Below are 22,527 nucleotides of genomic sequence, written 5' to 3' on the forward strand. Positions count from 1 at the left end.
CATCATCAAACTGATCTTTATTTTCAATGTTTTGTGAATTTGAGGAATGTCATACATTCGAGGTCTAATGTTTGATATGATTTCATGTTGACTTTTCTTTCGAGACGTCGACGCACACATGCTTGAATTTACTGGCAAGTGAAGGATGAGAGCTATTTAGAATGGTTTGGAGAAGTCTGGGACAGCCACATAAGCACATCATTCCTTATACATTGCTTAAAGGAAACGAGACACCCAAAAGCCCCAGTTTGGTGTTTGGGAAAATGAGCATGGGGTATGGATCTTTGAAAATTCGGGTCAAAAAAATTCAAGTAAGATCCGCAAAGCTGCCCCAGTCTGGGATTATGTGTCAATGAGTTGCAAGGCGAAGAATTCGTGTGAGATTCACAAATCTGCCTCAGTTTTTCGGGTATGGGTTCTTACCTGGAAGAGGTAGTGGGCATGAAAAGGATAAGCTAAAAGGATGACCCCAATTGGTCTGATTTTCTTTTGCATGCTTTTGCTTAGTTGGCAAAGAGATCCCTTCTTCCTGAGACATTACTTTTTTCTTTTTTCTTTTTTTTTTTTTTTTTTTCAAAGTTTTTGTTTTTTTTTTTTTTTTTTTTTTGTTTTTTTTTTGGACTCATTGTAAGTCATTTTGTCTTATCGCAAAATTAAGCTTTATGAAAATTTGAGCAAACATTATTCGATTTGCGTGGACTTTATTAGGCTTGTAATGTGGCTAGGGCTAGAAGGTATTGAAAGGAAGGGGTATAAAGGCTCAAATAAATGTTTGTCGGATACATTTTTTTGAAGCAAGGGTTGTCATCTGGCATTGTGTCAACTATTTGACCTTCTGAGCACTTTGCTTTCCTTGAACTCCATTTTTTTATTTTTTCATCATCACTTTGTGATTTTTTGTTCTTTTTTTTTGTTTACCATTTTGAAGGATTTCTCTGTTTGATCATTGAGTGCTCTTCAACTGCTTCCTAAGTTGACTCCTGCCTGATGACAATCCTTGCTTGGGAATAATTTTGAAAAAGGATTTATTTTTGGCTCAAAACAGGGTGACAATGGATATATTTTGTTTTTTTTTTTTTTGGTAAAGAAAAAATGGCCACACATCATTTCAAATTCTGATTGCTTTCTTTTCAAAAGATTAATTCTACGACTAGATGACCTCAACATGAGTGATTTTTCCCTTTCCTTTTCTTTCTAGACCGCCCTTTTGGGTTTTCAATCTAGTGGACTTATTCTCCTTTTGAAAATTCTTTTATTTGTCTCAATGGGTTCAGGGATAACCCTACTAGCGCAAGCAAGGAAAATTTTGGCCAGGCCAATCTGCCCCAGTGTAAAGGCTTACATCATTACTAAGGGCAGTGACAGTGTTTGTTGGGGAACATCCTTTATTTTGGAACAGTGAAGGGTGAAGGTTTTCAAGCAAAATGCGCACAAACGTCTCGGGAGAAAGCGTCAAATTGTTATTTTTGATTAAACACTTGACCTTAGAAAAACTTGACATCCCAATTTTCCTTTTGATTATTCATCATTTTTCTTTTTTTTTGCTCTTTTCTATTTTCGAAAAACAAAAGTTTGACGATTTGCAAGAAAGATAAGTGACTCAAGATTGACTTTATTTCATTTTCTTTTCAATTTTGTTTTTTTTTTTTTTTCACGATACCCTTTCAGGACTCGATTTCCAGCACTACTTGGAGAAACCCTGTAGTGAATGCTCGCATCCAAAGTCATGGATGAAGACGTGATACCGATGAGCATACTTCCCATAGCAAGACACTTCACAACATCAAATTCACTTGTACGATGTCTTATGCTTTCTTATGTGGTCTTAAAGCCCACTTCATTTCTTCATGGCATTTGTGGAGGCATTCTCAAGCCTGCCTCAGTGTTGGATTGACTTTCTTCACATTTAATCATCTTGAATGAATCAAAGTTTGCCTTTGCGCTTGACCCACCATCATTTTGGTGGAATGACCGATAGCCACTCCATGGTAATCACCTTTGTGTATGATGTATCATGAGTCTTGAGGTATTGAGGCTTTAAAGGCTTCATGTAACAAGTAAAGACCAAGCTTTTTATGCAGAAGACTTGGAAGAAATGTTGCATAAGTCAGAAGGTTAGGAGTGAAACTCATAAGCCCTTTGTCTTGATCAAACATTTTTCTACCTGACAGCTTGGTAGGAAGTTGAGTTTGGGTCGAGTCTCCAATTTTTCCTCAGGCTGTTTCAAAGGGTAGGCCAACGGTATTTGAGCAGTGGGATGTGATTGAGCTCTTTCTTCTCTCCTTATCCCAGGCTTAGACCAGACCTGCTCACATTTGTTGTCATGGTAGACCTTGTGCGATCTTTTCAATCTTCATACCAATTTCAAGTCTTTCTCTGATTATCACCAAGCTTGCAAAGCTTATGAAAACACTGCTCACCATGGCCTCACAGAAGGGTGATTGCAGAGTAGTTAGGCATGTGTCAACCATCTCGTTATCACTCATAAGAGACTTTCCTTGAGCAACAATCTCTTTCCACTTTGGGCGTATCCTTTGTATAATTCATACTCCTTCTTCACCATGCTTCGTGTTGTAATCAATGAGATGCCACGTCCATGTGGTATTTGTACTACCTCAAGAGAGCATCCACCAAATCTCCCCAAGACCGGATGCACGAAGATTCAAGATGAGTGCCCCAGTTTGGTGTCATGCCAGCTAATCTACCTTAGAAAAACGAATTGACCACTTTTCATCATAGGAACGCACAACCATTTTCTTTCTGTACATCATGAGATGGCTCTTGGACAAGTGGTGCCTCCGGGTAATTTAAAATTTGGGAGGTATCAGCATATCATCTGAGACTAAGCATAACCCTGCAACATTTGCAAACTTAGAGCTTCCTCCCCCTTCCATGACTCTTATCCTTTTTCCAGTATTTCAAATTTAAGCTTGTCAGCATCAACATCCACTGGTGCAACAACAATGAGGGAAAGATTTCAACTCGGGTTGCTTCGTCATTATCTTGCTCACAAGGCGTGGCTGAATCATCTCCTAGGGGACCATGAAAGTGGTTGCCCCAAGCTTGTTTCTTCCTTCAACTACGGTATTTTCTGCCTTTTAAGTGTGAACATGCCTCAATTCCACTCCCAAGGGTGAAGTGTAATGAAGGGGAGACCATATGAGGAGAAAATTTAGGCCTCTCGCACTCTGTATTGTAGTCGTGGTGCACACGAATCTTCAGGGCTTTGTAAGGCATTCAGAGCCTCTAGGATTTGGCTCATTTATCCCTTCAGTTGTTGGATATCGACTTTCATCCCATCTTGAATTTCTCCTTGGTTCTCCAAGATTTATTAACTGGTTCAAGTCCTTTAGGGTATCTTGGATGTTTAGGTATATTATTTTTTTTAGATGAAACAATTTAAGAAAATGAAAATGAAAATGAAAAGAAAAAGAAGAGACAATGTAGTTTAAATACTCTAGTCGGAAATTATAAAGCTGTGAAAATTTTGCCTTGGTATAATTTGGAAATTAACACGAAACGGAGTCCATAAGGCGGTTCATCATTCAGAAGTTCCCAAAACGTGAGACACAGGAAGTCTTGGTCAACCACCTCAGGCTTTAGCCATCACATTCTTCATTTCTCTTATCAGTTTCTTGCAGCAATTGAGGAATGTTTCAATCCCCTTAGGCGGGTTGATGATTGACATTACAGACTCAGCATCAGCTAAGAACTTAGGGACATTTTCAATAGCTCCATTGGCAAGGGAAGCTAGCTATGAGAGACTTCTCTTCCACTTCTTTGTAAGTTGTCCTTGTTCCACGAAATACTCTTATATAGATCATTATTTACAGATGTCTCCTCTTTAACTTGATGCTACATTTTTCCAACTTCTCAACCGCTGATCCCATCCGCTGCTCAGCACTACGAAGTTTTTTTTTTTTTTTTTTTTTTTTTTTCGGTAAGGAGGGATCGACTTGAATGGTAACTTGATTGTCCTAACCCTCTCTACGATTCATTGGCCAAGGGAATCTTTATTAAAAGTCCATTATCTCGTGTCTCCTCTCAACCCCAGTGAAATGGTGTTTTAGCTACACATATACAACATAGAAGAGAGAAATGATGGATTGGGTGGTGGAAATTGGATTTTTTCCACCATGGAAGCCCCTTGGAGCACCTGCAGCAGCGTCCCTGGTCTCCTCCCCGTTCTAGATCCCCCTTTCCAACTGCCTCTGGATTCTGATATAAAGAAGGGTACAAGAATTGAGTCACGGGTCATCTCTGGACGAGCGTCCAAATTCTGGACAAGCGGCCCAATTCTGGACGAGCGTCCAATTTTCTGGACGAGCGATACAATTCTGGACGAGCGTCCAATTTTCTGGACGAGCGACCCAATTCTGGACGAGCGTCCTTGGACGAGCGTTGGACGAGCGCTGGACGAGCATTCTCTTGGTGACGAGCGTCCACTTGCTGGACTAACGTGCTTCTGCTGGACCAACGTGGACGAGCGTCCCAATGGACGAACGTCTCAATTCTGAACGAGCGACTGGATTCTGGACGAGCGACCCAATTCTGGACGAGCGTCCTTGGACGAGCGTTGGACGAGCGCTGGACGAGCATTCTCTTGGTGACGAGCGTCCACTTGCTGGACTAACGTGCTTCTGCTGGACCAACGTGGACGAGCGTCCCAATGGACGAACGTCTCAATTCTGAACGAGCGACTGGATTCTGGACGAGCGTCCACTTGTACGAGCGTTGGACGAGCGGCCTGCAACGAGCGTCCTCTTCACCGACTGGACGAGCGTTCCTGGACGAGCGTCCCATTTCTGGACGAACGTGCAGACGAATGTGGACGAACGTCCTCTTCTGGACGAGCGCTGTGTTCGGCGAGCGTCCATGTGCGAGCGTTGGATGTCTGGACGAGCGTCCACTATCTGATCGAACGTTTTCTGCTATACGAGCGTCCACTTCCATTGTCAACGAGCGTCCGTTCGCCATGAAACGAGCGTGCGCTCGCTAAGTGACGAGCGTCCTGCACGAGCTCCCTTTCTGAACGAGCGTTAACATGTCTGGACGAGCGTCTAGGACGAGCGTCCACTTGTGCGAGAGGTCTGGTCGAGCGGCCATTCTTGCGACGAGCGTCCTGTGCTTCTTCTGCCGTTCGTTCTCTATCAACGAGCGTCCGCGATACTTGTGTGCGCTCGCTATGTGACGAGCGTCCATTTCTACCTCGACGATCGTCCTCTCTAAGAGTCCTGGACGAACATCCTCTTCTCACGTCATCTGGACGAACGTCTCCTTCAAAACGAGCGTCCTCTTCTGCTTCAGGACGAGCGTTGTCTTTTGAGAGCTGGACGAACGTTCACTTGGCGTCACCCTTGCGCCAAGCGTTTCTGCATGTGTGACGAGCGTTTCTGCGTGCCTTGTTGATTCATCTCTATAATTTTGTTGGAGACTCTTCCAAGCTCATTTTTAGCTCCTGCAAATGATATATAATTTGCGATCTATGCTGCCAAGGGACACACCATTTAAATTGTTCTTTGTTTAAACTTGTACAAAGTTGCGCCCATTCATTTGCCCTTTTCACATTTGGTTTATACTGCCATAGCTCAAACATGGGACAGGTGGCCTTTAAGGCGTCCTCAGTCACGCGGGAGATGAACACAACATAACACTTTCCCTCCCTTCAACTCATAACAATGATTAAGGGTCCCATGAACTTCAGCCAGGATGGTAGCGACTGGATTCTCACAGCGCTCTTCGTATCCCACGAATGTATTCATAGCGGCATAGTCGACGAGGTTCTTGACATTTAGGAGAAAGCGTGACACCATAGAGGAGAAGAGCTAATACATTCGTAAACATTTCCCAATTTTCCTCTTAAGCCAAATGATGTAGGTATTCCTATAAGTATCTTTGAGGAAGGCCCCTCACTTTGCCCTTGATTGAACTCGCTTTCCAACTTCATTAGGTGTATTTTCCTGATCCTCGCTCACTGCAAGACAAGGATATACTGCTCAAAGTAGTTGTATGGAGTTTTTTTTCCAAATTTAAGACTTGCTCGAATTCTTCCACTGGTGGCACTAGTTGGAAATCTTGGAAAGTGAAGCACCTCAATGGTGGTTCATAAGACTGGGCTAAAAGAGTAATGGCCGGTGTTTGAACTTCCACCTCTAACAGGCTCAACAAATTCCCATACTCCTTCCTGAATGTATCCTCTTGGGTTGTCTCCATTTTCTTCAGCGGTTCTCTCAGGCCATCCATATTACCCTCCTTTACTTCCATGGCTATCCTTTCCTTTAAAATGTCTGAACTTGAACCCCCCTTGACTTCAGATCTCATGTTAATTTCCATTTTATCTCAAAGGCTTAGTCACAAATTTATAATTTTCTGACTAGAACCAGTGACAAGACCATAAAAATGCATGAGAAAAAGAAAGAAACAAAGAAAAAGGTGTATAAAAAAGTATAAAGATATGTACAAGGTGCTTGATTTTATTAAGCAAAAATGAGGGTTATAAGACTGCACACATCTCCCTTTGTGCCCTAATGAAGGTCGAACACTTAAGATCTAAGGTTAAGTATATGGAATCTCACAAGGATGGTTACCTGAACCTAAAGATCAACGGTCACTAGAGCTATGGCCCCCTTTATAGTATCTCCACAACAGTCGAGTAATCAACTAGGTGTGGAAACACATATGAAGAGAACAGACTCTAGCTGGAGTTCTCACAATAGCCAAACAGGAAGTACATCCCAGAGTGACACCGCTACACAACTCCTCTAATTCTAAGTTACGCTCGGACCCGGGTATAGGGCCCCACTCATGATATGCCGAAAGTGCGTGTGTGAAGGGAGAATGCAATGCATACCCAAACCCTCACCTGCAAAACAACCAGAAAAATTCCCAGGCAGATATAAACATGGTTTCTACCCTAGGGTTCAATATTCAACAGTTATTGCAGTTATTCCAAATATCGAGCATAAAATAGAAAAAAGGGAAAGAAAAACACAAAGCAAAACCACATCAAATTCGCGCATCTAATTAAATGGCTCGACTCTCTAACAGTCCCCAGTGGAGTCGCCATCTGTCGCAACCGGAATCGCGACGGGACGACGATCCAAAAAGAAACGGGTTTTAAAAAGAGATTTTGGAGTCGCCACCATAGTTTATTATGGAAAACTATGGAAAAACCTCAAAATGATAAAGCACGGTCCACGAAAACCATATTCTGGGTTCGGGAGTCGGTTACGTGTAGGGAAGGTGTTAGCACCCTACAACGCCTGCCCTAAGGCAGTACCTTTAACTAAATGCACGAATATGATGTGGTTTTTCAAAATGTTTAATTATCCCCTAAAATAAGATTCCAAATAAACAAAACATATTTTTTAGTTTTTTGGGCCCGACAAGGATTGACCTTGCTCCTACGTATTCTCATTCAAAATGAGAAATCAGGGTTACGTAGTTCTAGCTGAAAGATTACTTGTAGCTGGGAATATTTTAGTATTTTTAATAAAGAAGGAAAAGGTTTTCTAGCACAAGGCCTACGCGAGCGGTCGCACGTGTGCTTAAACCTTTTCAAATATTTTTATTTGATTTTTAACTTTTGTAAAAGAAAAGGAAAAGGTTTTTTAGCACAAGGCCTACGCGAGCGGTCGCACGTGTGCTTAAAACCTTTTCAAAATATTTTTATTTGATTTTTAACTTTTGTAAAAGAAAAGGAAAAGGTTTTTTAGCACAAGGCCTACGCGAGCGGTCGCACGTGTGCTTAAAACCTTTTCAAATATTTTTATTTGATTTTTAACTTTTGTAAAAGAAAAGGAAAAGGTTTTTTAGCACAAGGCCTACGCGAGCGGTCGCACGTGTGCTTAAAACCTTTTCAAAATATTTTTATTTGATTTTTAACTTTTGTAAAAGAAAAGGAAAAGGTTTTTTAGCACAAGGCCTACGCGAGCGGTCGCACGTGTGCTTAAAACCTTTTCAAAATATTTTTTGTAAATTTATTTAAGGAAGAAGAAGAGGTTTTTAGCACAAGGACGACGCGAGCGGTCACACGTGTGCTTAAACCTTTAAAACGTATTTTTTGTAAATTTATTTAAGGAAGAAGAAAAGGTTTTTAGCACAAGGACGACGCGAGCGGTCACACGTGTGCTTAAACCTTTAAATATATATTTTTTTTGTTATTATTATTTATGTATAATTTTTCCTTCTTCTTTTTTTATTTAAAGTGCAACAAATAACCAAGATAAAAAAATAAAAGACAAGATCCAGGAGTGGGGTTATCATACAAGGGGTTACATACAGTAAAAACTAATAACCAAACAAATACTAATAAAAATAAAGAAACAAAAGCATAAAAATGAAGCAAGAGAAACAGCCCAACAAGAATAGGGGTGTAGAGATTAAAAACCAGGGATGCGAAGAAGAAATGAGGCTCCTTTGCTTGGGCAATGCTGTCAGGGGTGTAAGGATGAGAAATGGGAGGTGCATCTCGAAATATATGTTAGGTCCAAATCTTTTTTCTCTTTTTTTTTTTTGTTTTTATTGGCAGGAACATATGGGTTTAAGCCCTAACAGGATGGAGGTGTACACGTGAAATTTGTATGTGCCAGGAAGAGGGGGGTATGGCCCGAAGCCTTTATTCCCAATTCAGAAAACACATTAGGGTTCCTCCAAATTCAACTAATTTGCATCAACATCTCATCTTCTCCTCTGAACGAGAGACTCCTGAGCCACCTACCTACGCCACCCACGTCCCAGCCGCCGCGGGAGGATCCTCTATCTCGTCCGAAGTTTCGCCGGCGATGCTAAACGCCACCCGGACCGCTGCCGGCGACGCCGTTCACGCCCGTCGGAGCAGTTCTGGCCGTCGCCTCCTCCAAGCAGACCGCCGCAAGTTGCTTCTGGCCTCTCTCCCTCTCTTCTCACCGTCGACCCAGCCTCTCGTGCCACCACCTCCTGCGTCGCCGACACCCCCCAAATACCCCGGATCCGTTCTCAACCACGACGCCGACAGCCTTGGAAGTCGCCGCCGATGGACTCTCCCCTTCTCCTTTATCTATTTTAGTGTGCGCTGTGAGAGTTGAAGATGATTGAATTTGAATTTGAAATTGGATGATGAAAGTGAGGCGTGATGGAGGCAGGATGATGACGGGAAATCTGGTTGAGTAGTGGGTTGGTAGTGTTAGGTTTCGGAGATGATTTATGATGAAGGAGTATGTAGTTGGGTGTGATGCCGAGGGATGTTAGAGATGAAGAAGAAAAAGGATGAAGATGATGGGTGCTGCCGCGGTGTTTGAGACTGTGTATGAGATGAAAGTGATGAAGAAGAATGGGGTTTCGTGGTGACGAGAGAAGAAGTTGATGATGGCTGGGATGGAGGCTGTTTGAGGTTAGGCCGTGGTACAAGGCGTTGGAGATGAAAATGAAGAGGAAATGGATGAAAAAATGGTAGGTTCTGATCGCCGGTCCCCATATGGCTATGGTAATGGGTGTATATGAGTTGCCAGCATTGATAGAGAATGGAGGAGGATTGAGTATTGTGTGATGCGGAGATCAATCTCTGGAGTGAATGGGATCCCCCTGGAGGTAATGGAGTTGGGAATGAAAAAGGAGAAGTGGTTGGGGTGGTTACGGGTGTGTAGAGCAGAGGGGTGGTTACGGGAGCCAAAAAGATAAACACCCCTAATAATATAAAATGAAATGATATATAGTAAAATAAAATTAAGAAGATAAAATGAAGTAAAATAACTTAATAATACTAAAATAAAATAAAATAACCAAGAAAGACAAAAAGGATAAAATAATAAAATATAATAAAGTGAACTAAAGAAATAAAATAACATAAAAAATAAAAATAAAGAAAATAGAAATAAGGCAGAATAAAAAGAGAGTCGTTATTTAATCAATCCGGACGAAATTGGGTGTTGACACACTTAATACGTTTCAACACTAAAAATTTTGAAGGTACTGATCTTAGAAGATATGGATGATACTTAGAAAAATTTTAAGTATAAAGACTCCAGGTAGAATCCAAAGGATACAGTCAGTAAGAAAATATTTAGATACACAACCAAATATGATTTGATTTCAGAAAAACAACACTGCCAGTCAACGAACGAACGTTAATGAACAATTTGGACGAACGCCAGTTACGTTCGCTCAGAATTCAATGATAAGGACGAGCGTTCAGTTATAAAACCGAACCCTCCTTGGACGAACGCTGGGTCAATGACCGAGCCCAAATCAGAACGAACGCTTGGTATAAACCGAGCGCTATCTAGGACGAACGCTTCGGTATAAGACCGAGCGCCAATTGGGACGAACGTTCAATATAATGACAAACGCTCTGTAAAACGAACGTTCGACACAAGGTCGAACGACATTAAGGACGAACGCTCGACTTAAGGCCGAACGTCATTGAGGACGAACGCTCGACTTAAGGCCGAACGTCACGTATTTATAAAGTTTCAAATATTTATCTATACTGAGCTGAACCGAACGCTCATTCATAAAGAAAATGGGGACGCTCGTTCTCGAGCAGAATTCTTTCCAAATGAAAGAATTCCAATCTAAGTTATTTTAATGAAAACCGAACGGTCTAATACCGTACAGTGACGAGCGTCATTTTAGCAAAGGGAATGATCTAAAATCTCAGATTTCCACAAGCTTAACAGAATTTTCCAGATTTCAAATTTATAAACTTTATACTTTCGTTTCCAGATTTAATTCACCTCAAACATTCTCATCATACAGATTTCGACATTTTAATCATTCCAACCACATAATAACCATACTCCATTCATACATAATCAAATCAACATGCATTTAAATCAAATTCAACATCAAATATAATTCATACAAGCAGTGTTCGTTCATGACAGATCCATCCAAACCAGAATTCATATTCGATATCAGTAACCATTCATAACAGCTCAACTTCATATTTTTCACACATGCAATCCAGATTTCACAACAAACGAGTACAAATTAAACATATAAGCTTCCCTTACCTGGTCTAGCAGTGAACTCCCTACGTGAACGTTTGCTAGCTTGCCCAAAATACAATTTCCTACCCTCAACGTGATTCTCAAGTGTTTCACTAACTCTAACCAAAAAGAACGAAGGAGAACTCAGTGTATATTCTAACATGCAGCTGCATCAGGTTCGCATGCAACTCAGAAAAGGGTTTCTAGGGTTTGAAAGCTTACCGGATGCAGAATTCTCAGATATTTGGTTCCAGTGAAAGCTTACGACTCCGTGAACGTCCCTACGGTTTCAGAAAGTTGATTGGAGTTGAAAGAAATGAGTAATGGTAGAAAGAAGATGAAGGTTCTTAGAGAGAAGTTGGAGAAGATGGAAGGTTTGATTTCTGAGGAAGACGAAGTGTGCGTGCAAGTGAGAGAGAGTTTCTCAAAACTCAGAACTTTGGTGGATTCCACGTCAAAACAGGTGAGCGTCTCCCCGACTGCCACCTGCACACCAATCCCTGCTTTGGAAGCTTCTCCTGCGACACGTGGCGTGCGTGCATGCACAGATTGGTGCGTTTTTAATGCACTGAGTGTGTGCAGTGGTGCGTGTTTCCAGTGCACAGCAGAGACAGCAGAGATGAAATCAGAATTGGGGTGGTTTTTTTTTTTAAGAGGTTTAAACATTGATTGCAGTGTGAATTAATTTGATTTAACGTAGAATTATCATTGCTAATTATAGAGGGTTTTACATTCTCCCTAACTACAAAATTTTCGTCCTCGAAAATTCAGAGATTACATGTAAATAAATGCGGATACAAATCCTTCATTGCACTCTTCACTTCCCAAGTTGAATCTCCAGTCTTAGCGTCCCACACTATCTTCACCAAACGAATGTCTTTTCCCTTATGTAGCTTGGTGCGTTCATCTTCAATGCGGACTGGTTGTAGCTCCAACGTTCGGTCTGGACGCAGTTGAATGTCTTCCAGCTCCAAGACATGAGAAGGATTAGCTATGTATCTCCTAAGCTGAGACACATGGAAGACTGGATGCAGATTTGATAGCTGAGGAGGCAATGCGAGTTCATAGGCCACTGTTCCAATCTTCTTCAATATTTGATACGGCCCTATGAACTTGGGAGACAGCTTCTTTGGACGAACAACTCTGCCTACTCCAGTGATCGGATTCAGTCTCAAAAATACGTGATCACCTGCAGCGAATTCCAACGGTCTTCTTCTTCTATCCGCATAGGATTTCTGCCTGCTCAAGGACGTCTTTAATCTATCTTGGATCAACTTAACCTTCTCGGTTGTTTGCTGGATGAGTTCAGGTCCAGTTAGCACGTTCTCTCCCTCTTGGAACCAGCAAAGTGGCGTTCTGCACTTCCTCCCATAGAGAGCTTCAAACGGCGCCATCCCAATGCTAGCTTGAAAGCTGTTGTTATATGTGAATTCCACAAGAGGCAGTACCTCATCCCATGCGCCTAAGTGATCTAGGACGCACGTCCTCAGTAGGTCTTCTAGCATTTGTATAGTACGTTCGGATTGGCCGTCCGTTTGCGGATGATACGCTGAACTCATCTGCAGCTTGCTTCCCAATTCACCTTGTAAGGATTGCCAAAAACGAGATGTGAATCTCGTGTCTCGGTCAGAAACTATGCTTGAAGGTACTCCATGCAGACGAACAATCTCATTAATATACAACTTGGCCAAATTAGTCATTGACATCTTCAGGTTCACGGCCAAGAAGTGTGCGCTCTTCGTTAATCTGTCCACGATCACCCAGATTGAATCATGATTCCTCACCGTTCGTGGTAGATGAGTCACGAAGTCCATGGAAATGCTGTCCCACTTCCATTCAGGAATTTCCAGTGGTTGAAGCAAACCACCTGGTCGTTGGTGTTCGGCCTTAGCACGCTGGCAAGTTAAGCAAGACGCTACAAATCGTGCTACATCACTCTTCATTCCAGGCCACCAAAACGATTTTCGTAAGTCTTGATACATCTTAGTCATGCCAGGGTGCATGCTAAGACGACTGTGATGAGCTTCCTCCAAAATAATCCGCTTCAGCTCGCCATCGTTAGGAACGCACGTCCTACCCTTGTAACGCAGCATGCCGTCCGTTCCTGTGTTGAAGTCCTTATCTTTATTTGAAACCAGCGCGTTTAATATCTTCACCAGATCTTCATCCTCACGCTGCTTCTTCCAGATTCGATCAAACACATTACTTGATATTCTAAGGTTGCAGCACTTGATGCTGTTCGGTTCTAACTCAAACTGCAACCTTAAATCCCTAAAGCTCTCCACTAAGCTTAACTCTTTCACCATCATAACCGAGACATGCACTGCCTTCCTGCTTAGTGCGTCCGCCACCACATTGGCCTTCCCAGGATGATACAACAGTTCAAACTCATAGTCTTTCAGAAATTCCAACCAACGCCTCTGCCTCATGTTCAATTCCTTTTGATCAAATAAATACTTGAGGCTCTTGTGGTCACTGAAGACTTGGAATGTGGATCCGTATAGATAATGCCTCCAAATCTTCAATGCGAACACAACCGCTGCCAGTTCCAGGTCGTGTGTGGGGTAGTTCCTCTCATGAATTTTCAATTGGCGAGATGCGTACGCTACTGCTCGTTTCTCCTGCATAAGCACACAGCCCAACCCTTGATGAGATGCATCACAGTAAACTTCAAAGGGCTTGGACGTGTCCGGAATGACCAGTACAGGAGCGCTCGTCAACTTCACTTTCAACTCCTGGAAACGTTCCTCACACAAGTCAGTCCAAACAAAAGGCTGGTCCTTCCTTGTAAGCTGTGTCAGCGGTGCTACTATCTTGGAAAACCCTTCAATGAAACGCCTATAGTAGCCCGCAAGACCAACGAAACTTCTCACCTCCGTGACTGAACGCGGACGTTCCCATTCCATAACTGCACGTACCTTTGCTGGATCTACCGAGATCCCTCCAGCGGACACAATATGTCCAAGCAAACTGCACCTCCTCCATCCAGAATTCACACTTGGACAGTTTAGCATACAACTCCTTCTCCCTCAATATGCTCAGCACTGCCCTCAAGTGTTCTTCATGTTCGTCATTGGTCTTAGAGTAGATGAGTATATCATCTATGAAAACGACCACAAACTTGTCCAAGTAAGGTCTAAATATGCGGTTCATGTAATCCATGAAGATGGCCGGAGCGTTCGTTACACCGAACGGCATCACTACATACTCGTAGTGTCCATAACGAGACCTAAAAGCAGTCTTCTGAATGTCATCCTCCTTTACTCTAATCTGATGATATCCAGACCGCAAGTCAATTTTCGAGAACACAGTGGCCCCATGCAATTGATCCAGCAGGTCGTCTATCCTTGGCAAAGGGTACTTGTTTTTGATGGTCAGCTTGTTCAATTGTCTGTAATCTATGCACAAACGAGAGCTACCATCCTTCTTTTTCACCAAGAGCACAGGCGCTCCCCATGGTGACACGCTCGGTCTGATAAATTGTTTGTCCAATAGCTCTTCAATCTGCTTCTTAAGTTCAACCAATTCTGCAGGCGCCATTCGGTAAGGTTGAACAGATACAGGGGCTGCCGTGGTCACCAGGTCTATGGTGAATTCCACCTCACGCACAGGAGGCAACCCTGGAATTTCTTCCGGAAAAACGTCTGAAAACTCCTCCATAATGAACGTTCGTTCTTCACTGCTTATGACGGACGTTCGTTCACGCCTCAATTCTCCAAGCTCTTGATCTTCATGCGTCAAAATCAAGAAGCAGCTCGCACCTTCCATTATATCCTCCTTTAACTGGCCGAGCGTCACATTTAACTCTTCACTCTCTTCATCCGGAAACACCAACTCTTTCTTCCCACAATCTATGAGAATGTGATTGGTAGCCAACCAATCCATTCCTAGAATCACCTCCAAACCTTGTAGAGGTAGGCAGATGAGGTTAACCTTGTACTTACGCCCTTCTACTTCAACAGGACACCGGACGCACATAGTGGACGTCCTAACCTCTCCCGCTGCTGGTGTTGACACCACCAGATCAAAAGACATCTCCCTCACTTCTAATCCCAGTTTGCAAACGCACGCCTTCGAGATGAAGGAATGCGTTGCTCCCGAATCAAACAATACGCAACAAGAGGTACCAAACACAAGGCAGGTGCTGATGATGAGTGTACCTGAATTGGCTGCCTCTGCACCAGTAATCGCATACACGCGTCCAGCTGCTTGGGCTCTTCCTCCTCTAGCCTGATTTCTGCCAGCATTCGGTGGCCTCAACACAGCTCGTCCACCCATGTTGCACTCACTCTCCAAGTGCCCACTTCTTCTACATCGAGTGCAGAATTTTCCTCCCATGAGTTGAGGGCAAGACGAACGATAGTGTGGTCCTCCACACTGGAAACAAGTAACGTTTCCTGGCTGCCCGGCAGTGATCAACGCTCGTGATCCACTTGCAGTTGACTGACTTGGACGAGCGTAAGGAGTACTTCTCATGTTGGCAGTACCCCTGGATACAATCGGTCCTCTAGTCACCTGTGGCTGCTTCTTTTGTCGTTCCACTTCTGCCATATTCTTCTCCAGTACCTTGGCTCTTTCCACCATGGCAGGAAATGACCGAATGCATAAACTTGATATCAACACCTTCAAGTCGCTCCTTAATCCATTCTCAAATTTTCTACACTGCCACTCTTCACTAGTGGCCATAGTATTAAATCTCAACAACTGCTTGAAAGCATTGGTGTACTCTGATACAGATTTTCCCCCTTGCACCAACGGAAGAAACTCTACTTCCTTAGCATAGCGAACGCTGTCTGGGAAATACTCTTCATAAAATTTGTTTCTGAAAACCTCCCATGTGATAGGAGCATGAGTGTCGGTCAGGATAGCCTTCACACTCGTCCACCAGTGGCTGGCCTCACCAGTCAACAAGTACTCAGTAAACGCCAATCTGTTGTCGTCAGGGCACCTCTTTGCATTATAAATCTTCTCAATGTCCCGCAGCCAATGATCTGCCTCATCAGGAAGGCATTTTCCATTAAACTTGGAAGGATGATGTTGAAGAAAGCTCTCCAAACTCCATTCTGCAGTAGGTGGGGCAGCGTTAGAAGAAGAAGCTCCAGGCGCACCTCTAGTGGCAGCCAAGATCTCCATCAATTGCCTTTGCGTGTTTTCAGAATTGACACGCGAGGCCTCCAAGCCTTGCATAGCAGCTTGGTTTTGCTGCATCAGAGTGGCGTTTTGCTCCAGCAACGTGGTGTTCTGTTGATGCAGTCGTTCAACTACGGTTTCCAACAACCTAGCGTTGCTGGACGTATCGGACTCACTCGGTTGGGGAGGAGGAGGAAGTCTAGGCGCCATTAGTTCTCTGGATCAGAGAAAAACGAGCGTTAGTAAAGTTCGAGAGTTAAAACAATAACTCATTAACACATAATAAGCACACAGCAAAAACGTAGTGCACTCATAACCTACAGTGTTCCTTAAAAGAACAAAACTGCTCTGATACCACTAATGTAACATCCCAAAATACAGTAATCACCATAAATCAGAATTAATTACAATTAACAGTAATCATAAACAGTCTTTGCATTAATCCAGAATCAAAAGCCGAACGGCATCAGTATAGGGAACGCGTATAACGCATACGAATGAAACCAAGAGTAAACGTTCTTAGATAAATTCACTAACGTACGTCAAAATACAGTCAGAGATGGATAAGACGAACGGCCTTACAAAATAATTGGCCGAACGTTCATACCATACTAACACGCACAGTACTATTCTAACGAGCACTCTAAGGCTCGGCCTTTACTTCAACCTCCACCAGGTTAGCTTCATCCAAATTTTCTTCTTCCAGCACTTGCTCGAGGGACGTACCATCATCTGCTCACATCCACAACGGATGATCATTGCATTTGACAAGACGGAGGTACATATACAAGACAACACAATGGAAATGCAAGGGTAAGCTTATAATATTTAATTTATACAATCATCACATACATTTACCATTCAATCCACTCAAACAACATGTAAGCTTATCAATCCACAATCATATAGATACGTATATAAAAGACAGACCGTCCGGACTGTATGAACCGTGTAGCTACAGGCGTCCTTGCACCCGAGTGGTGTGGTAACTGTATTGCACTCGACAGCTGCCACTCGAGGTTAACTCTATCCAAAGTACCCCTAAGGAATAGAGCCTCCTGCCATTCCCACACATGAGTACTCCCTTCTACGTGAAGACGAGTATCACGGAATATCAGGATGGACCAAGCCAGCATTAGCATGCCCACAGTCATACTTTACAAAACTTCAATAATCAATCATATCTGAGACGTTCCTCCTTGGAACGCTCGTTAAAATCCATTTCCAATAATTCGTTCAAAATATCATTCGTCCATATTACACATTTCTCATATTCACATTTTCATTCTGTGTTCCACTCTCTTAAATTCACGAACGTTCATCACTCAATCAATAGGGACTAACATGTTACAGTACTCCTACATCCTCGTTTCTGAACAAAAGAAACGAACCATTTATCCACTTTGTCGCAACCGGAATCGCGACGGGACGACGATCCAAAAAAGAAACGGGTTTTAAAAAGAGATTTTGGAGTCGCCACCATAGTTTATTATGGAAAACTATGGAAAAACCTCAAAATGATAAAGCACGGTCCACGAAAACCATATTCTGGGTTCGGGAGTCGGTTACGTGTAGGGAAGGTATTAGCACCCTACAACGCCTGCCCTAAGGCAGTACCTTTAACTAAATGCACGAATATGATGTGGTTTTTTCAAAATGTTTAATTATCCCCTAAAATAAGATTCCAAATAAACAAAACATATTTTTTAGTTTTTTGGGCCCGACAAGGATTGACCTTGCTCCTACGTATTCTCATTCAAAATGAGAAATCAGGGTTACGTAGTTCTAGCTGAAAGATTACTTGTAGCTGGGAATATTTTAGTATTTTTAATAAAGAAGGAAAAGGTTTTCTAGCACAAGGCCTACGCGAGCGGTCGCACGTGTGCTTAAACCTTTTCAAATATTTTTATTTGATTTTTAACTTTTGTAAAAGAAAAGGAAAAGGTTTTTTAGCACAAGGCCTACGCGAGCGGTCGCACGTGTGCTTAAAACCTTTTCAAAATATTTTTATTTGATTTTTAACTTTTGTAAAAGAAAAGGAAAAGGTTTTTTAGCACAAGGCCTACGCGAGCGGTCGCACGTGTGCTTAAACCTTTTCAAATATTTTTATTTGATTTTTAACTTTTGTAAAAGAAAAGGAAAAGGTTTTTTAGCACAAGGCCTACGCGAGCGGTCGCACGTGTGCTTAAAACCTTTTCAAAATATTTTTATTTGATTTTTAACTTTTGTAAAAGAAAAGGAAAAGGTTTTTTAGCACAAGGCCTACGCGAGCGGTCGCACGTGTGCTTAAAACCTTTTCAAAATATTTTTTGTAAATTTATTTAAGGAAGAAGAAGAGGTTTTTAGCACAAGGACGACGCGAGCGGTCACACGTGTGCTTAAACCTTTAAAACGTATTTTTTGTAAATTTATTTAAGGAAGAAGAAAAGGTTTTTAGCACAAGGACGACGCGAGCGGTCACACGTGTGCTTAAACCTTTAAATATATTTTTTTTGTTATTATTATTTATGTATAATTTTTCCTTCTTCTTTTTTTATTTAAAGTGCAACAAATAACCAAGATAAAAAATAAAAGACAAGATCCAGGAGTGGGGTTATCATACAAGGGGTTACATACAGTAAAAACTAATAACCAAACAAATACTAATAAAAATAAAGAAACAAAAGCATAAAAATGAAGCAAGAGAAACAGCCCAACAAGAATAGGGGTGTAGAGATTAAAAACCAGGGATGCGAAGAAGAAATGAGGCTCCTTTGCTTGGGCAATGCTGTCAGGGGTGTAAGGATGAGAAATGGGAGGTGCATCTCGAAATATATGTTAGGTCCAAATCTTTTTTCTCTTTTTTTTTTTGTTTTTATTGGCAGGAACATATGGGTTTAAGCCCTAACAGGATGGAGGTGTACACGTGAAATTTGTATGTGCCAGGAAGAGGGGGGTATGGCCCGAAGCCTTTATTCCCAATTCAGAAAACACATTAGGGTTCCTCCAAATTCAACTAATTTGCATCAACATCTCATCTTCTCCTCTGAACGAGAGACTCCTGAGCCACCTACCTACGCCACCCACGTCCCAGCCGCCGCGGGAGGATCCTCTATCTCGTCCGAAGTTTCGCCGGCGATGCTAAACGCCACCCGGACCGCTGCCGGCGACGCCGTTCACGCCCGTCGGAGCAGTTCTGGCCGTCGCCTCCTCCAAGCAGACCGCCGCAAGTTGCTTCTGGCCTCTCTCCCTCTCTTCTCACCGTCGACCCAGCCTCTCGTGCCACCACCTCCTGCGTCGCCGACACCCCCCAAATACCCCGGATCCGTTCTCAACCACGACGCCGACAGCCTTGGAAGTCGCCGCCGATGGACTCTCCCCTTCTCCTTTATCTATTTTAGTGTGCGCTGTGAGAGTTGAAGATGATTGAATTTGAATTTGAAATTGGATGATGAAAGTGAGGCGTGATGGAGGCAGGATGATGACGGGAAATCTGGTTGAGTAGTGGGTTGGTAGTGTTAGGTTTCGGAGATGATTTATGATGAAGGAGTATGTAGTTGGGTGTGATGCCGAGGGATGTTAGAGATGAAGAAGAAAAAGGATGAAGATGATGGGTGCTGCCGCGGTGTTTGAGACTGTGTATGAGATGAAAGTGATGAAGAAGAATGGGGTTTCGTGGTGACGAGAGAAGAAGTTGATGATGGCTGGGATGGAGGCTGTTTGAGGTTAGGCCGTGGTACAAGGCGTTGGAGATGAAAATGAAGAGGAAATGGATGAAAAAATGGTAGGTTCTGATCGCCGGTCCCCATATGGCTATGGTAATGGGTGTATATGAGTTGCCAGCATTGATAGAGAATGGAGGAGGATTGAGTATTGTGTGATGCGGAGATCAATCTCTGGAGTGAATGGGATCCCCCTGGAGGTAATGGAGTTGGGAATGAAAAAGGAGAAGTGGTTGGGGTGGTTACGGGTGTGTAGAGCAGAGGGGTGGTTACGGGAGCCAAAAAGATAAACACCCCTAATAATATAAAATGAAATGATATATAGTAAAATAAAATTAAGAAGATAAAATGAAGTAAAATAACTTAATAATACTAAAATAAAATAAAATAACCAAGAAAGACAAAAAGGATAAAATAATAAAATATAATAAAGTGAACTAAAGAAATAAAATAACATAAAAAATAAAAATAAAGAAAATAGAAATAAGGCAGAATAAAAAGAGAGTCGTTATTTAATCAATCCGGACGAAATTGGGTGTTGACACACTTAATACGTTTCAACACTAAAAATTTTGAAGGTACTGATCTTAGAAGATATGGATGATACTTAGAAAAATTTTAAGTATAAAGACTCCAGGTAGAATCCAAAGGATACAGTCAGTAAGAAAATATTTAGATACACAACCAAATATGATTTGATTTCAGAAAAACAACACTGCCAGTCAACGAACGAACGTTAATGAACAATTTGGACGAACGCCAGTTACGTTCGCTCAGAATTCAATGATAAGGACGAGCGTTCAGTTATAAAACCGAACCCTCCTTGGACGAACGCTGGGTCAATGACCGAGCCCAAATCAGAACGAACGCTTGGTATAAACCGAGCGCTATCTAGGACGAACGCTTCGGTATAAGACCGAGCGCCAATTGGGACGAACGTTCAATATAATGACAAACGCTCTGTAAAACGAACGTTCGACACAAGGTCGAACGACATTAAGGACGAACGCTCGACTTAAGGCCGAACGTCATTGAGGACGAACGCTCGACTTAAGGCCGAACGTCACGTATTTATAAAGTTTCAAATATTTATCTATACTGAGCTGAACCGAACGCTCATTCATAAAGAAAATGGGGACGCTCGTTCTCGAGCAGAATTCTTTCCAAATGAAAGAATTCCAATCTAAGTTATTTTAATGAAAACCGAACGGTCTAATACCGTACAGTGACGAGCGTCATTTTAGCAAAGGGAATGATCTAAAATCTCAGATTTCCACAAGCTTAACAGAATTTTCCAGATTTCAAATTTATAAACTTTATACTTTCGTTTCCAGATTTAATTCACCTCAAACATTCTCATCATACAGATTTCGACATTTTAATCATTCCAACCACATAATAACCATACTCCATTCATACATAATCAAATCAACATGCATTTAAATCAAATTCAACATCAAATATAATTCATACAAGCAGTGTTCGTTCATGACAGATCCATCCAAACCAGAATTCATATTCGATATCAGTAACCATTCATAACAGCTCAACTTCATATTTTTCACACATGCAATCCAGATTTCACAACAAACGAGTACAAATTAAACATATAAGCTTCCCTTACCTGGTCTAGCAGTGAACTCCCTACGTGAACGTTTGCTAGCTTGCCCAAAATACAATTTCCTACCCTCAACGTGATTCTCAAGTGTTTCACTAACTCTAACCAAAAAGAACGAAGGAGAACTCAGTGTATATTCTAACATGCAGCTGCATCAGGTTCGCATGCAACTCAGAAAAGGGTTTCTAGGGTTTGAAAGCTTACCGGATGCAGAATTCTCAGATATTTGGTTCCAGTGAAAGCTTACGACTCCGTGAACGTCCCTACGGTTTCAGAAAGTTGATTGGAGTTGAAAGAAATGAGTAATGGTAGAAAGAAGATGAAGGTTCTTAGAGAGAAGTTGGAGAAGATGGAAGGTTTGATTTCTGAGGAAGACGAAGTGTGCGTGCAAGTGAGAGAGAGTTTCTCAAAACTCAGAACTTTGGTGGATTCCACGTCAAAACAGGTGAGCGTCTCCCCGACTGCCACCTGCACACCAATCCCTGCTTTGGAAGCTTCTCCTGCGACACGTGGCGTGCGTGCATGCACAGATTGGTGCGTTTTTAATGCACTGAGTGTGTGCAGTGGTGCGTGTTTCCAGTGCACAGCAGAGACAGCAGAGATGAAATCAGAATTGGGGTGGTTTTTTTTTTTAAGAGGTTTAAACATTGATTGCAGTGTGAATTAATTTGATTTAACGTAGAATTATCATTGCTAATTATAGAGGGTTTTACAATATTGAACCAATATTACTTCATTTTATAAAATGAAAAACTATTGTACTATGAAACTTTTATAAGAACTAAAAATACACAAAACTTTGTGGAATCTTTAATTTATATATACATTTTTTTTTAATTTTGATTGAATTGAATCATAAACCTAACATTCTTGTTTAAGGTATAACAAAAATAGATTGATTAATTAAAATGTAATTTTAAAAAATAGACATATAAGATTAAAAATTAGAATAAAATTTCACAATTATTTAAATCTGGAGACTGAATAATAAAAAACTAAAGTTGTAGATAAGAATTAGAAAAAAATATTTTTCTTTTATCATTATTAATGTATGGATATATATCATTGGAACAAGCCTATGTTGTTCAATTTATTTTATTGCATTTATTAT

General features: G+C 41.8%; 1 protein-coding gene across 1 annotated transcript; it reads right to left on the reverse strand.

The window, feature by feature from the left end:
• Positions 1-11,734: 11,734 nt before the first annotated feature.
• On the reverse strand, positions 11,735-21,561 carry LOC148202702 (uncharacterized). The gene is made up of 7 exons (XM_088109677.1): positions 21,423-21,561; positions 15,128-16,030; positions 14,412-14,818; positions 14,197-14,237; positions 13,505-13,943; positions 13,045-13,387; positions 11,735-12,039 (listed from the first exon to the last, which is right to left on the reverse strand). Exons 1-7 carry the CDS (start codon positions 21,559-21,561, stop codon positions 11,735-11,737), a joined length of 2,577 nt encoding a protein of 858 aa, XP_087965803.1.
• Positions 21,562-22,527: the final 966 nt, after the last annotated feature.

Source organism: Vigna umbellata, chromosome 3, assembly GCF_029865625.1.
Source record: "Vigna umbellata cultivar VRB3 chromosome 3, Vumbellata_1.0, whole genome shotgun sequence".
Lineage (NCBI taxonomy): Eukaryota > Viridiplantae > Streptophyta > Magnoliopsida > Fabales > Fabaceae > Vigna > Vigna umbellata.

Coding starts and splice junctions, on each gene's coding strand:
- LOC148202702 (XM_088109677.1), bottom strand. CDS start 21,561: ATGTTAGAATATACACTGAGTTCTCCTTCGTTCTTTTTGGTTAGAGTT. Junction 16,031..21,422: donor GGAGTTCACTGCTAGACCAG/GTAAGGGAAGCT, acceptor CACCTACTGCAG/AATGGAGTTTGGAGAGCTTT. Junction 14,819..15,127: donor TGCAGAGGCAGCCAATTCAG/GTACACTCATCA, acceptor ACATTCTCATAG/ATTGTGGGAAGAAAGAGTTG.